Source organism: Malaya genurostris, chromosome 3 (assembly GCF_030247185.1).
Source record: "Malaya genurostris strain Urasoe2022 chromosome 3, Malgen_1.1, whole genome shotgun sequence".
In the NCBI taxonomy this organism is placed as follows: domain Eukaryota; kingdom Metazoa; phylum Arthropoda; class Insecta; order Diptera; family Culicidae; genus Malaya; species Malaya genurostris.
This window is the reverse complement of record NC_080572.1, coordinates 107,329,928-107,343,991: the sequence shown is the minus strand read 5'-3', so window position 1 is coordinate 107,343,991 and position 14,064 is coordinate 107,329,928. Positions and strand designations below refer to the sequence as shown.

At 36.6% G+C, this 14,064-nt stretch overlaps 1 protein-coding gene across 1 annotated transcript in view; it reads left to right on the top strand.

The window, feature by feature from the left end:
* Positions 1-1,304: 1,304 nt before the first annotated feature.
* LOC131436970 (hemicentin-1) overlaps positions 1,305-14,064 on the top strand; it is a 15,974-nt gene continuing 3,214 nt past the window's right edge. Inside the window, exons 1-3 of the mRNA XM_058605983.1 lie at positions 1,305-1,935; positions 11,278-11,484; positions 12,067-12,276. Of these exons, the coding sequence (XP_058461966.1) occupies positions 11,286-11,484; positions 12,067-12,276 (409 nt within the window). The 5' untranslated portion in view covers positions 1,305-1,935; positions 11,278-11,285. The remainder of the gene's footprint in view (positions 1,936-11,277; positions 11,485-12,066; positions 12,277-14,064) is intronic.

The following is a 14,064-nucleotide window of genomic DNA, read 5'->3' as shown; positions in this document are numbered from 1 at the left end:
TTTACCAGTAACAATTCAATTCAAAACTAAAGCAAAATTTCACAAGTGTTTTTTCTTCAGTTTTCCATCTGTCTTTCATTCAATTCACATGGCACCCATTTCCACACTTTTGAACCTTTCCCATAGCTTTTAAACAGTCAGAAATTGTTTGTTGTGGAACATTTAACATTGCTGCCATTTGCTTTTTACTAGAAGTATCATATTCATCCAATCTAGCTTGCGATTCGGCATCTTCAAACTTTCTTGATGGTCTTCCAATTTCTTCGTTTCTCACATCAAAAGCGTTATCTCTGAATCGAACACCATATGCCACAATAAGCATTCGATGCAACTCAAAAGAAAAAAATAATGCTTTCCGCAAATCATCACTTTCGGATACAAACATCGACATTTTTAACTCGATGAAAATATATGGTGTTGTTTGTTCAATGATTTGATGTATATTAATGTCGTTTTTGCTAGGGAAAACTGAAACTGACCGAGGGCAGTTTCATCAAATAAACAGCATTGGGTTCGCGCTTAACAACGGGGATGAGAGGAAACCCAATATAAGAATCAGGTTCGAAACAGACTCCATTGTTGGTTCAATGACGTTAAAACTAGGTTCGAAATTCGCTTCAAACAAACGGTTTATCAGCAGTGAGGATGGAAACTAGGTTAGGTTTGGTATCAACCTGATCGTTAATCGAGCATCAAATGAAAACGACATAAATATGTTCGGCAGTTGTCATACCAACCAAACAAAAACAAAATTTATGCTCGTTCACACCAAATATATACCTGGTACGTATCACGGTGTAAAATATGTTGATTAGATTTTTTGTTATTAGACATTCTTTTTGATTGAAATTGAAGATTTGTATCCAGTAATAAAAATAAAAAAAGGTGGCAATAAGATATCTTTCGTTTTAGTAAATTAACAGAACATCCGTAATATCCCACATCCAGCACTTTTCTGAAGCAAAACCCCTCGAGTGCCATGATGCAGGCATTTAATTGCAAAGTTTCAAAGACTACATTGATATTTGAATAAGCATGTGGCGCATAGAACACGAAAATTTCAAAATCATCGGATCTCATGGACCATGAATCCGCGAGAGTTTTAATGATTCTGCGATCGTTCCAAATTGCAACCGGATCACTAGTGCAATACATCGAGTAGCATCTGCTGATGATGGTCATCAGGCTTCGCCCTGTACTGCGCCAAACATAGGATGGCGCCCCTCGACTGCCCGTACGTATCAACTCCACCATACCGTGGCGCGCGCAAGTTCACAAAGATGAATGAATTTCCCCGGCCAGGCCGGTCAGTATCCATTTGACGACCACGCTGTCAACACACGCTTTGCTGGATTCTCTTTTGCAGTACGAAAGTGTAGAACAAACCATTCGGCAGGATCGTTGGATCGTTCTGAACGTGTCAATGGAAACCTAGAACCGTGTGATTTATGCCTTCGAACCAACCAACCAAACCAACCGAAGGGCATTGAGAAGCGGGTGCTTTCATTGAAATATTTGATGTATTTTTTTTCTGGTGACCTATACCCGAACGTGTCTTTTTACCAAACTGAAGCATAACGCACAAAAGAATAGTGCGACCAAGGGAGAACTGATCCAATTTGAAAAGCCACACAGGAATTAAGTGGTTGCGTGATTTTGGTATAGTGAACCCGTATGTTTCGGAAGCACATGAAGTGAGAGTTTTACCAGGAACGACGTGTTAAATTGGGATAATTGTGTGTGAAATTGTTATGATTATCGATGAAGATCTACGATCCAATTGCTAAGAGAAATGAAAAGTGTCATGCTGAAGGCAAAAGTCGAGCAAATCAAATTTGAACTAGTGTAGAATAATCAAACAGATAATTGCAATTGAAGTTTCTGTTAGAGTGATTTACAAGTTAACCGGATATATGCTCACATAATCATTCGAAGGTAAGTTGAGGCTTACGCTATTATTCTGGCAAGGGAACAAAAAGTTGTTTGGATTCATCACTCCAGCAACGCAGAGAAATGTTTCCGGTTGTTAGACAGATTCGTTTGTTTTGAACATAACTTTTTTTCAAGTCATCCAGTTCCTCGTAAGCATATAAAGAACATATTCTATTTGCATGAACCAAATACAAATGATTTGTATTTGCATGAGCTATCGAAATATTTTTGTTTTTCAATCAGTTTCGACTGAATGTATCAAACCGTTGCTCTGCAATAGCCTTCACAATTTTCTTGTTTCAAGAATGTTCGTACTACTGAAACGAGTTTTTTTTTAAATTTTATTACACACAGTTAAAAAATTCCATGTAAAATTACGCCAAATCTTATGCACACAAAGGAACGCTATGTTTTGCGTAGTTTTACACGAGAGTTAAAATTTACACGCCCGATTTGGTTTATACAGGCACGACATGTGATTTTACAGGAATGATAGCAGAGGTATTAAATTTTCTTTTTTTTTTTTTTTTTTTTTTTTAAATAACTATTTATTGGAATATGAGTTAAAATTAAATTATTAAGATTTAAATTGGGTGTTCAGCCACAAGTGGTGACTTTTCAGCCCTGTTATATATATATATGATTTGGTTATTACCATGAAGACATCATTTGCTTCCGCAATTCTGAGATTTTTGTGTAGGGAAAATTCTAAACCTACTTGTATTGTGTAATGGGGAAAAGGAACTTATATACTAACTTACTAACTAATACAGAGAGCGAATCGATTCAATTGAAGATTGCATCGATTTTTGTCGGAATTTGCTTATAATATTATGTGACATTACATCTAATGGTTCTATATTTGTGAGTCTGTGTAACTCATTTGTACTAAACCAGGGAGGACGCTTCAGAATCATTTTCAGAATTTTATTCTGAATCCTTTGAAGCGTTTTCTTCCTGGTGGAACAACAGCTTGACCAAATTGGTACCGCATAAAGCATGGCTGGTCTGAAAATTTGTTTATAAATTAACAATTTGTTTTTTAGACAGAGCTTAGAATTTCTGTTTATAAGAGGATATAAACATTTAATATATTTATTACACTTTGCCTGGATTCCTTCAATGTGATCCTTGAAAGTGAGCTTTTTGTCATACGTTAAACCTAAGTATTTAGCTTGATCAGACCATGTCAATTCCAAGCCATTCAATTTGAGAATGTGATTATTGTTTGGTTTAAGAAAAGAAGCTCTTGGCTTGTGAGGAAAGATAATTAATTGCGTTTTTGCTGCATTTGGTTTAATTTTCCATTTTGACAGATAATCACTGAAAATATTTAAACTTCTTTGTAGGCGACTGCAGATCACTCTTAGATTTCTACCTGTGGCTAACAGACTTGTGTCGTCACAGAATAGCGATTTCTGACAACCAACGGGTAGATTTGGAAGATCAGAAGTGAAAATATTATACAAGATTGGAGCTACACTCGAACCCTGCGGAACACCGGCTCGTACGGGTAGCAATTCAGATTTACAATTCTGATAGCTAACCTGAAGAGTACGATCAGTTAAATAATTTTGAATCATTTTGATCAAATAAATAGGAAACTGGAAATCAGACATTTTTGCTATTAAACCTTTGTGCCAAACACTGTCGAATGCTTTTTCTATGTCTAGAAGAGCAACTCCAGTGGATAACCCAGAAGATTTATTTGATTTTATCATGTTCGTTACTCTGACAAGTTGATGAGTAGTTGAATGTTCATGACGAAATCCAAACTGCTCTGGTAAAAAAATTGAATTCTCATTTATATGAGTCATCATTCTTAACAAGATAATTTTTTCAAAAAGTTTACTGATAGAAGAAAGTAAGCTAATTGGGCGATAACTTGATGTTTCTGCTGGGTTTTTATCAGGTTTTAGGATAGGAATTACTTTAGCGTTTTTCCATCTTTTTGGGAAGTAAGCTAATGAAAAACACTTGTTGAAAATTTTAACCAGGAGTCTCAAGGCAACATCGGGAAGATTTTTAATAAGAATATTAAAAATTCCATCATTACCAGGAGCCTTCATGTTTTTGAGTTTCCTAATAATTGATTTAATTTCATCAAAATTCGTCTCAATAATGTCATCGTGTGATAACACTTGGGTTGAAATATGATCATGCTTCAGTGAGACTTCATATTCAATAGGACTCACAACGTTTAAATTAAAATTGTGGACACTCTCGAACTGCTGAGCTAGCTTTTGAGCTTTTTCACCACCATTTGTAAGAAGTATTTGATTTCCTTCCTTGAGAACAGGAATTGGTTTCTGAGGTTTCTTAAGAACCTTAGAAAGTTTCCAGAAAGGTTTAGAATATGGTTTAATTTGTTCAACTTCTTTAGCGAAATTTTCATTTCGCAAAAGAGTAAATCTATGTTTAATTTCCTTTTGTAAATCCTTAACTATGTTTTTCATAGCAGGATCACGAGAACGTTGATATTGTCGTCGACGAACATTCTTCAACCGAATGAGCAGTTGAAGATTGTCATCGATGATAGGAGAATTTAATTTAGTTTGAGCTTTGGGAACTGAAAGATTTCTAGCTTCGATAATATAATGATTCAAATTATCAATTGCTGTGTCGATGTCCGCAGAATTTTCTAAAATAGTTTCATGATCCACATGATTTTCAATGTGAGATCTGTAATCCAACCAATTAGCTCTATGATAGTTGAAAATAGAACTAATTGGATTAATTATAGCTTCGTTGGAAAGTCTGAATGTTACAGGAAGATGATCTGAGTCAAAATCAGCATGAGTAATCGGTTCACTACAAATGTGACTTTGATCTGTTAGAACCAGATCAATTGTAGACGGGTTTTTCACGGAAGAGAAACAAGTAGGATTACTGGGATGAAGAACTGTAAAGTAACCAGCTGAGAGTTGATTATGAAGTATTTTACCATTACTGTTATTTTGCCTACAATTCCACTGGACATGCTTAGCATTTAAGTCCCCTATTACGAAAAATTTCGATCGATATCTTGTAAGTTTTTGCAAATCGCCTTTAAAGAAATTTAATTGTTCGTCGGTGCATTGGAATGGCAAATATGCTCCAGCGATGAAATAAATTCCATGAATGGTTTCAACTTCGATTCCCAAGCTTTCAATAACTTTAGTATTGAAAGAAGGTAAAATTCGATGTTTAATTTGCCGTTGGACAAAAATGGCAACTCCACCACCAATTCCAGTAAACCTGTCAAATCGATGAACCACATAATGTGGATTACTTTTCAATTTTACATTTGGTTTAAGAAAAGTTTCTGTCACAATGGCAATATGAATTTTGTGAACTTTGAGAAAATTATAAAATTCATCTTCACTCGATTTCAAAGATCGAGCATTCCAATTTAAAATATTCAAATAATTATTTAACATCACTGTTAAATTTTAAATTCATTATAATATTATTTGCAAATTTCCATCCGATTTGAAATGCTTCAAAAAGTGATGAAGTCGAATTCATTTGGATGATCATTTGAAAAAGTTGATCTTGTAGGTAGATCATTTTATTTTCAGTTATATCGCCTAAATCGACTTCATTTAAAGAAGCGAATGGCATTGAAGGAATATTTGTAGGTAGACTGCCATTAGAAGAAGATGATTTGGCCGGTCTACCTATTAATAAATTGTTTTCGTTAGAAGAAGAACTGCAAGGCGGTCCTGTGTTTTGATTATTTACATTAGAAGAAATAGGAGATAGATTTCTACCTAATATACCAGCATAACTGACATTAGAAGAAGATGATGACGAGGTCGATCTACCTGTCAATAAATTGTTTTCGTTAGAAGACGAATTGGCAGGTGCCTTAGAAGAATTTTCAGGTATGTTCTGTAAATTTAAGGTCGTTGATTTGACTTGTTGTCTAAGCGAACGAGCGTTTAAAATTTTTTCCCTGACAGGACATTTCAAATAATTGGATTTATGATTTCCATTGCAATTTGAACATAAAAATTTATCAGTGGTTTCATTCATTGGACAAACGTCTTTCGAATGCGATTTACCACAATTCAAACACCGTATATCCATATGACAATTTTTGGTTCCATGACCGAAGCCTTGGCAACGACGACATTGCGTTAAGTTTGCAATACGATTATGCCGTTTATAATGTTCCCAATGAATTTTAATGTGGGAAATGAAACGTACTTTTTCTAAAATTTTCAAATTGTTTACATCACTTCGATTGAAGTGTATTAGGTAAAGTTCAAGGGAAATTCCAGAGCGTGGTTTAGAAGTACCATTCGCTCTTTTTTTCATAAGTATTACTTGGGAAGGGGCAAAACCAAGCAATTCTTTTAGTTCATTTTTAATTTCATCAATACTTTGATCATTTGATAATCCTTTCAAGACAGCCTTGAAGGGTCTGTCTGGTTTTATATCATATGAATAAAATTTATGAAGTTTCTCGGACAAATATCGAATAAGACGTTCGTAATCTTCCAATCCATCCACCAAGACTCGACATTCTCCTCTTCGTCCGATTTGAAATGAGACTTTTACTTCCGGGAGAAAAGTAGAAAGCTCAGTACGGAATGCTTTGAAGTCGGAAATCATCACTGTCACTGGTGGCATAGATTGATGTTTCTTCCCAGAACGACAAGCGTCCATTTTGGGAATTTTTGAAGAATTTTCTTCTATGTCGCTACAATCGGATTCAGGAAGAATCTCGTAAATATTGTTAGACGGCATAGGATCAACGGAAGGGAAATCCGTCCGTTGTCTTTTATTTTTACATTCAGATTCTATAAGATCGTGAATGTTATTAGAAAAATGTTGAATAACGGATTGTGATTTATTCCGTATTGAATTATTTTTAGCCTTAGGCTTGTTGCCTTTCCGGTTGGACGCAGGCATTTTTGAAATTAATGAAATTTTAAATTTAATTGACTAGGCTAAATTAGTCTTCGATTAGACTCCTAGCTAGCCTTAAAAAAGGCTGATTAATTTCTTAGTCACTCTAATATCACTCTTTGTATCACTTAGTCACTCTAATATCACTCTTTGTATCACTTAGTCACTTAGTTAGTGATTCAGGTAGCCTTGAAAAAGACTGAAGACTTGAATCAATGAAACTCTAGGTAGCCAGAAAAAAAATTCCAGGAGCCAAGAGCCATACGCGTGCGGTGCGAACGACTGTTCAACACCGACTGAATTCACTTCACTTGATTTTCCCTATTACCAGTATCACGCATTGTGAAGTGAAGCAAGTTTTTTCAACGAAATGTTGGTGGCGTGATATTCATAATGACATCAAGTTCATTCAAATAATTACTATTGTCTTTGAAGCGACTTCCGTGCTAAGAACCTAAATTTACTTCACTCGATTTTCACCGTGAAGTGATACCGATAATAAGGGTCCCAATCACTTCACTTGGTTTTCACCGTGTGATGATACCCGTAATAAGGGCCACTATTTGAGTGTTATGCGTCTTTTGCGCAAAGCTATTCGCAAAAAAAAAGGCCGACAACTTTTGGTTTTTGCACCACGATAATGCACCGTCGCATAATTATGAACAGCCCAATTTATACTATTCGTATTGTCTATGGGAACTACCATTTATCAGAGTATAAGTTTAAGTGATCAGTCGATTACAACAAATATCACACTGATATCTTTCTCCTGTGACTTGTATTCTCGACAATATTACTGTGGTATTCTTGAAAAATATGCTCATTAAATAGAAACAAGGCAGTTTGTTCAGGCATAAACGTGCATATCCGAAATAGTTACGAGCCAAAATTAGAAGATTTTCTTTTTCAATTTTCGCAGAATCGGTCTAAATGATGGTTTGAACTTTTAAGCACATTTCTATCTGTAGTCTCAGATTACATTTTATTTCCGGAACCGGATTCCGGGGACCGGTATATGCAATCAGTATGAGTTTGTGTGGTTGCCATCTTGCCAGGCCTGTGAAATCCTTATTTCTACACATTTTTATATACAACTATAGAATTTGCAGCTATTTTTACTTGCCACTCTGTAATCCTGGAACCGGAAGTCAGAAGTAAAGGAAATTAAAAAATTTACCATGGGATAAGAGTGGCTTTCATTTGAGTATAAGTTTGTTAAGATCGGTTCAATCATCTCAGAGAAAAGTGAGTGCAAGAGCATTTTGAGTGAAGCTTCTTTTGTTATTGTGAAAAAAATGGAAAAAAAGGAATTTCGTGTGTTGATGAAACACTACTTTTTGATGAAAAAAAGTGCCGCCGATACCAAAAAATGGCTTGATGAGTGTTATCCAGACTCTGCACCGGGCGAAGCAACAATTCGTAAGTGGTTTGCAAAATTTCGTACTGGTCATATGAGCACCGAAGACGATGAACGCAGTGGACGTCCAAAAAAGGCTGTTACCGATGAAAACGTGAAAAAAATCCACAAAATGATTTTCAATGACCGTAAAGTGAAGTTGATCGAGATATCTGACACCCTAAAGATATCAAAGGTACGTGTTGGACATATTTTTCACGAATATTTGGATATGAGAAAGCTTTGTGCAAAATGGGTGCCGCGTGAGCTCACAATCGATCAAAAACAACAACGCATTGATGATTCTGAGCAGTGTTTGGAGCTGTTATATCGAAATAAAACCGATTTTTTTCGTCGATATATAACAATGGACGAAACATGGCTCCATCACTTCACTCCGGAGTCCAATCGACAGTCAGCTGAGTGGACTGCACGCGATGAACCGAACCCAAAGCGTGGAAAGACTCAACAACCGGCCGGTAAGGTTATGGCGTCTGTATTTTGGGATTCGCATGGTATAATTTTCATCGACTACCTTGAAAAGGGAAAAACCATCAACAGTGACTATTATAAAGCGTTATTAGAGCGTTTAAAGGACGAAATTTAAAAAAACGGCCTCATTTGAAGAAGAAAAAAGTTTTGTTTCATCAAGACAATGCACCGTGTCACAAGTCGATGAAAACCATGCTGAAATTGAACGAATTGGGCTTCGAATTGCTCCCTCATCCACCGTATTCTCCAGATTTGGCCCCTAGTGACTTTTTCCTGTTCTTAGACCTCAAGAGAATGCTCGCTGGTAAAAAATTTAGAAGCAATGAAGAGGTAATCGCTGAAACTGAGGCCTATTATGAGGCAAAGGACAAATCGTACTACAAAAATGGTATCGAAAAGTTGGAAGATCGCTATAATCGCTGTATCGCCTCTGATGGCAATTATGTTGAATAATAAAAACGAGTTTTGGCAAAAAAATGTGTGTTTCTATTAAACGATACGAACTTTTCAGCCGAACTGTTATATCAAAAATTTTTGTGACAGCTCCATTTTCGCGGAGATGACGGAGCAATTTTATTCAGTTCGTTCAAAAGCTATTATTGCGTCATTGATTAAGTTCGAATTTGAACTTCGGCTATCACCTCTGGTTCCGGAGATATAATGGTATAAGTAACGTAACCGACAAAACGCACTCTTTTCTATGCGCTCAATTTTCTCAAAGATGGCTAAACCGAATTCAACCAGCTTATGCTAGTTTGAGAGCAACTAGGGTAAGGGCTCCTTAGTGCATCTCATTTGTAATGACGTTACCTTAAAAACCCGATTTAGCCACTAAAATCACTATGGATTTATCATATTTCGGCTTAATTCGCCTTGCTCCACATTGAGAATTTATTCACATTCCTTCGAAATCAAAATAATATTTAAAAAATCAGCTAAAAACACTTCTGATATGTTCACTACTCTGCTTCTAATTTCATCTCAAAGGATTTTTATTCATCCTATCGTTGGTACTTTATTCAGCCTATTAATTAGCAATGGCGACAGCAATCAAAACAAGACATTGCACTATTACACTCTCAGGTTCAAAATATCAGAGTTCTTCTTAAAACGGGCCTAATGCCAACTATAAGACAACACACGATAGTTTTAGAACCAGTTTTGAATAAAAAAAACACAAACATGAATTGTTAGATTTATCTGTATGGTATAGATTTTTGCGTTCGCATACTGATTTAAATCAGAGTACAGATTTCATACAGATTTCCAAAATTTAATACAGATGTGTACTGCCCATACTCGCATATCAGTCCCATATCGATTTTCGCCAATTTTGAGTTAGCTTGAGGAATGAAATCTATGCTCAATATACTCTCAGAAATTGCAATAAAAGTTTTGGGTTTGTTCAATAAAATGTGAAAAAAATATCAACTCATGTCTGTCCCATATGCAAAGTACCCGCATGTCAGTCCCATTCAGTGCAAATTTCAATAATTTCATCAATTTCGATCAACTTCACTTTACGGTCATTGAAAATCATTTTGTGGATTTTTTTCACGTTTTCATCGGTAACAGCCTCTTTTGGACGTCCACTGCGTTCATCGTCTTCGGTGCTCATATGACCAGTACGAAATTTTGCAAACCACTTACGAATTGTTGCTTCGCCCGGTGCAGAGTCTGGATAACACTCATCAAGCCATTTTTTGGTATCGGCGGCACTTTTTTTCATCAAAAAGTAGTGTTTCATCAACACACGAAATTCCTTTTTTTCCATTTTTTTCACAATAACAAAAGTAGCTTCACTCAAAATGCAATATCTCACAAACTAATAATCAGACAGCTGTCAAATTTATACACGTATTTTTTGAAGGTTGGTACTAACTGAAAATGGTATGGATTTAATTCTAGTAGCGCCCTCTCATAGAAACGATACGAAATTTTCAGCCGATCTGTTACACAGCAGAAAGAAAAAATTTTGATGTACACACAGACATTTTCCGATCTCGTCGAGCTAATTCGAATGGTATATAACCCTTGGAGTCTTCGAGGCTCCGATCAAAAGTGGGAGTTTTCAACAAAATTAGTTTTTTTTTTCGACGTACTTTAAACCCAATATATTTCGAATATAGTCACAACGGTCCTTAAACATCATATTAGTATTACGGTATGTATATTTTCTCGGTTCTCGAGACATTTCTTCGTGGTGCGATGCAAAATCGACAAGTGACATCAGATGACAAGTGTCTTGCCGAATTTCAGTAAAAGCTAACTCACTTTTCGAAATCTCGAAAAACGCATTTGGGGATTTCGGTATATTTGTTATGCACTGTCAAGTTTGGTAAATTGGATTCCTTGCATTTCCAGAATCATTCAAATTAGCATATGCAACGCAGCACAGAACGCTGTGTAACTCGATCAGAATAGACCTTGGCGAATAGTTGTTTGAATTAACGGAATGTGCGAAAGATCATCATCATCATCATCATCATTATCCAGTTCTAAGCACTATATTGAATTTCAACACCATATGATGTTTAATACTTTAATACTTCTGTTTTCAGCGAACATCATGATTGGCAGCACGATGATCTCAACTCACAACAGAGGTACTAAAACGAGTGAATTTCTCACTTGTTGTTTGTTGGTACCTACAATCTCGTTAATGCTTCAATCTACTTCGGCACATGGTCACCAGCAGTTCAGAAGTGTGCCGACAACGGTTAAAACATATGAAAATGAATCAGTTCTGCTACCATGCTACCATAATTGTAAGTTGGATGCTTGCTCATCTATTAGACTTTAATTAGACTTATTGACACATGACAAATCAAGCTACACTCGCACATGTGACGCACTTATTGGAAAATGCTCCTCGCAGCGCATTTCATTGCTTACTTCGATCGTCGTAGATCAAAGTGCACTGTGGACACATCAAAAGTCATACGACAAGTGACAAATATCCCATGGTGCATTCCATTCAACATAACACGTAACCATGAAACGCACCGAATCAAGAGCTCTCAACAAATTTGATGACTTGATTTGGTTGAGCCACATGCCAGTGAATGCTGTGGCGTTATTAAATAATACACTTGTTGGAGTTCCTTTCTAAACGCACGAATGAAAAAGCACTTTTCTTAACTCAATTATCCTCCACCGCTGCCACAGTGACGTCGCGTGTTGTACTGTGCTGTGTTATAGTATGGGATCCATTCAACGCCACAATATGAACCGGACTAAGCATTTGACAATAGCCAACTTATTTAGATTTATGCCAATTGATTGCCCTGCCGATTTGTCTACTCCCAAATCTCATAACCCCATTATCGTGTTCGTTTCCCCTTCTTAAGCTCCTTACAGATACGTACGGTGGTCCCGCGATGATCTGCTGCTGGCCGACTCGAGGTATCCGGACTTGACGCCACCGCCGAGAGTACAGTTGTGGAAGAACGGCAGCCTGGAGGTCAGTCAGGTACAAATGGACGATACCGGAGACTACACGTGTGAAATAACGACGGAAGGCGGGAAGGCTATCCAACAGCATGCCATCGAGGTTCAGTGTAAGTGTTGATGAGTTGACAAGTATAGAAGCATGATTAATTTATGTATCTTCGGGGTTTGAAGCCTATTACTTTGATCATTTGAGGCTGAGGGTATATGATGAATTGCCTTCTCAAATTAAAACATTAAAGGTGACAACGCTAGTTGAAATACCTTTCAGCGCTGGCCGGGAATCGGTCAGGTTGAGATCATACCAAAAAGCATTGTTTCTTAGGAATATTGATTGCAGATTATTATCGGGCACTCACTTCTACGTTAGTCGTCCTGAGCGCGGCGTACCGTGAAGAGATACAATAAGCATAACTAATTTATAAATCTCTGAACAATAAAGCTTGTTATCTTTAAACATGATTTGTTAGGATAATAAAACATCCCAGAATGGCAATTGTTACTTTTCAATAGCACGCCAAGGTACGATGGCGAACAGTAACAAAATCCGCTGACGAGTTCACTTCTTTGATATTGATGATTTAAAAAAAAACTAAACAATTAATAACAAATATTATACATTGTTTTTGGATAAACAACCCTTATTATAAATAATTTAATATTACAGTTCTTAAGAATTTTATATTATCAGCAGGTTTTGCCAAACAAGAATATTGTCATTTTTCATATAAATTTAATTATTTAATAAATAAATTGAGAAGTACAAGCTTGGAGGAAAAGATTTCCATTATTTCTTCATGAACTTTATGTTTTCATTTGACATATTTCGGAAGATCTAACTTCGGTTATATATCGGATGATCTAAGTTGGGTGTTCTATAACTTGTTGTTATTCAAAGAGAAACTTCATAATGCTTCTATGCTTCATAGAAGTCGCGATCCATATGTATGATGTGTGTGTGTCTTGCACCTATTGTAGCAGGACAACAGCCCCTAACACTGGATCGTCTTCCCTCCACACATTGTTGGAGCACTACCGAATAAAGGAGTATTCACACATATCCGGTCCGGTTCAGTGCCGGCACGACACCGTGCACGGATACTGATGTTATTTCATTCGTTTTCTATGCGCGCATTTACACCTATCCGGCACCGTGCCGTTTCAGTGCAGCTCGCCGTCAGTGTAGCGTCCGTCCGGCTAACTCAAATTCGTCGTCACCGATATTTTTTTTTTTTTTTTTTTATTTTTTTATCGTCAACGACCATACCATGTTGAAAACACCGGTTCTCGTCCGATATTTTTTTATTTTCACTGAAGCCGGTATGTCATTCCATTGGCTGTGCCGGAACGGAAACAGCACGGAAATGGAACGGAAGGGTTCCGATAAAAAAAGAACACTGACGGCGCACTGAAGGCACTTTCACTGAACCGTCACGGAACTGAAATGTGTGAATAGTCCTTAACCCTGATCGGCATGCCACTGTTAAGAACTATTCACGCATTTCAGTTCCGTGACGGTTCGGTGAAAGTGCCTTCAGTGCGTCGTCAGTGTTTTTTTTTTTTTTGTTACTTTATTTTAATTTCGTTTCATGTAATATCCTATAGTTCCGCAACCAGAAGTCGAATCCAAACGTAACTCAAGTGCCTTGTTTGGGAGCACACGACTGTTCATATGAATCTGAGTTTGTAGAAAACGGTTGAGTGAAATTATTTGTCACACACGCATTTGCTGATCTCGACGAACTGATTCAAATGGTATATGGGTGTTATGTTTTTCTAGCATTTATTGCTGTAAGTAGTTTAAATTAATATAATTATAGAATTGCTTTCAACTCGAAAATTCTGCTATCATCTGGTATACATATGGCATATTCGAACGATTATGTTGCCAAAAAACG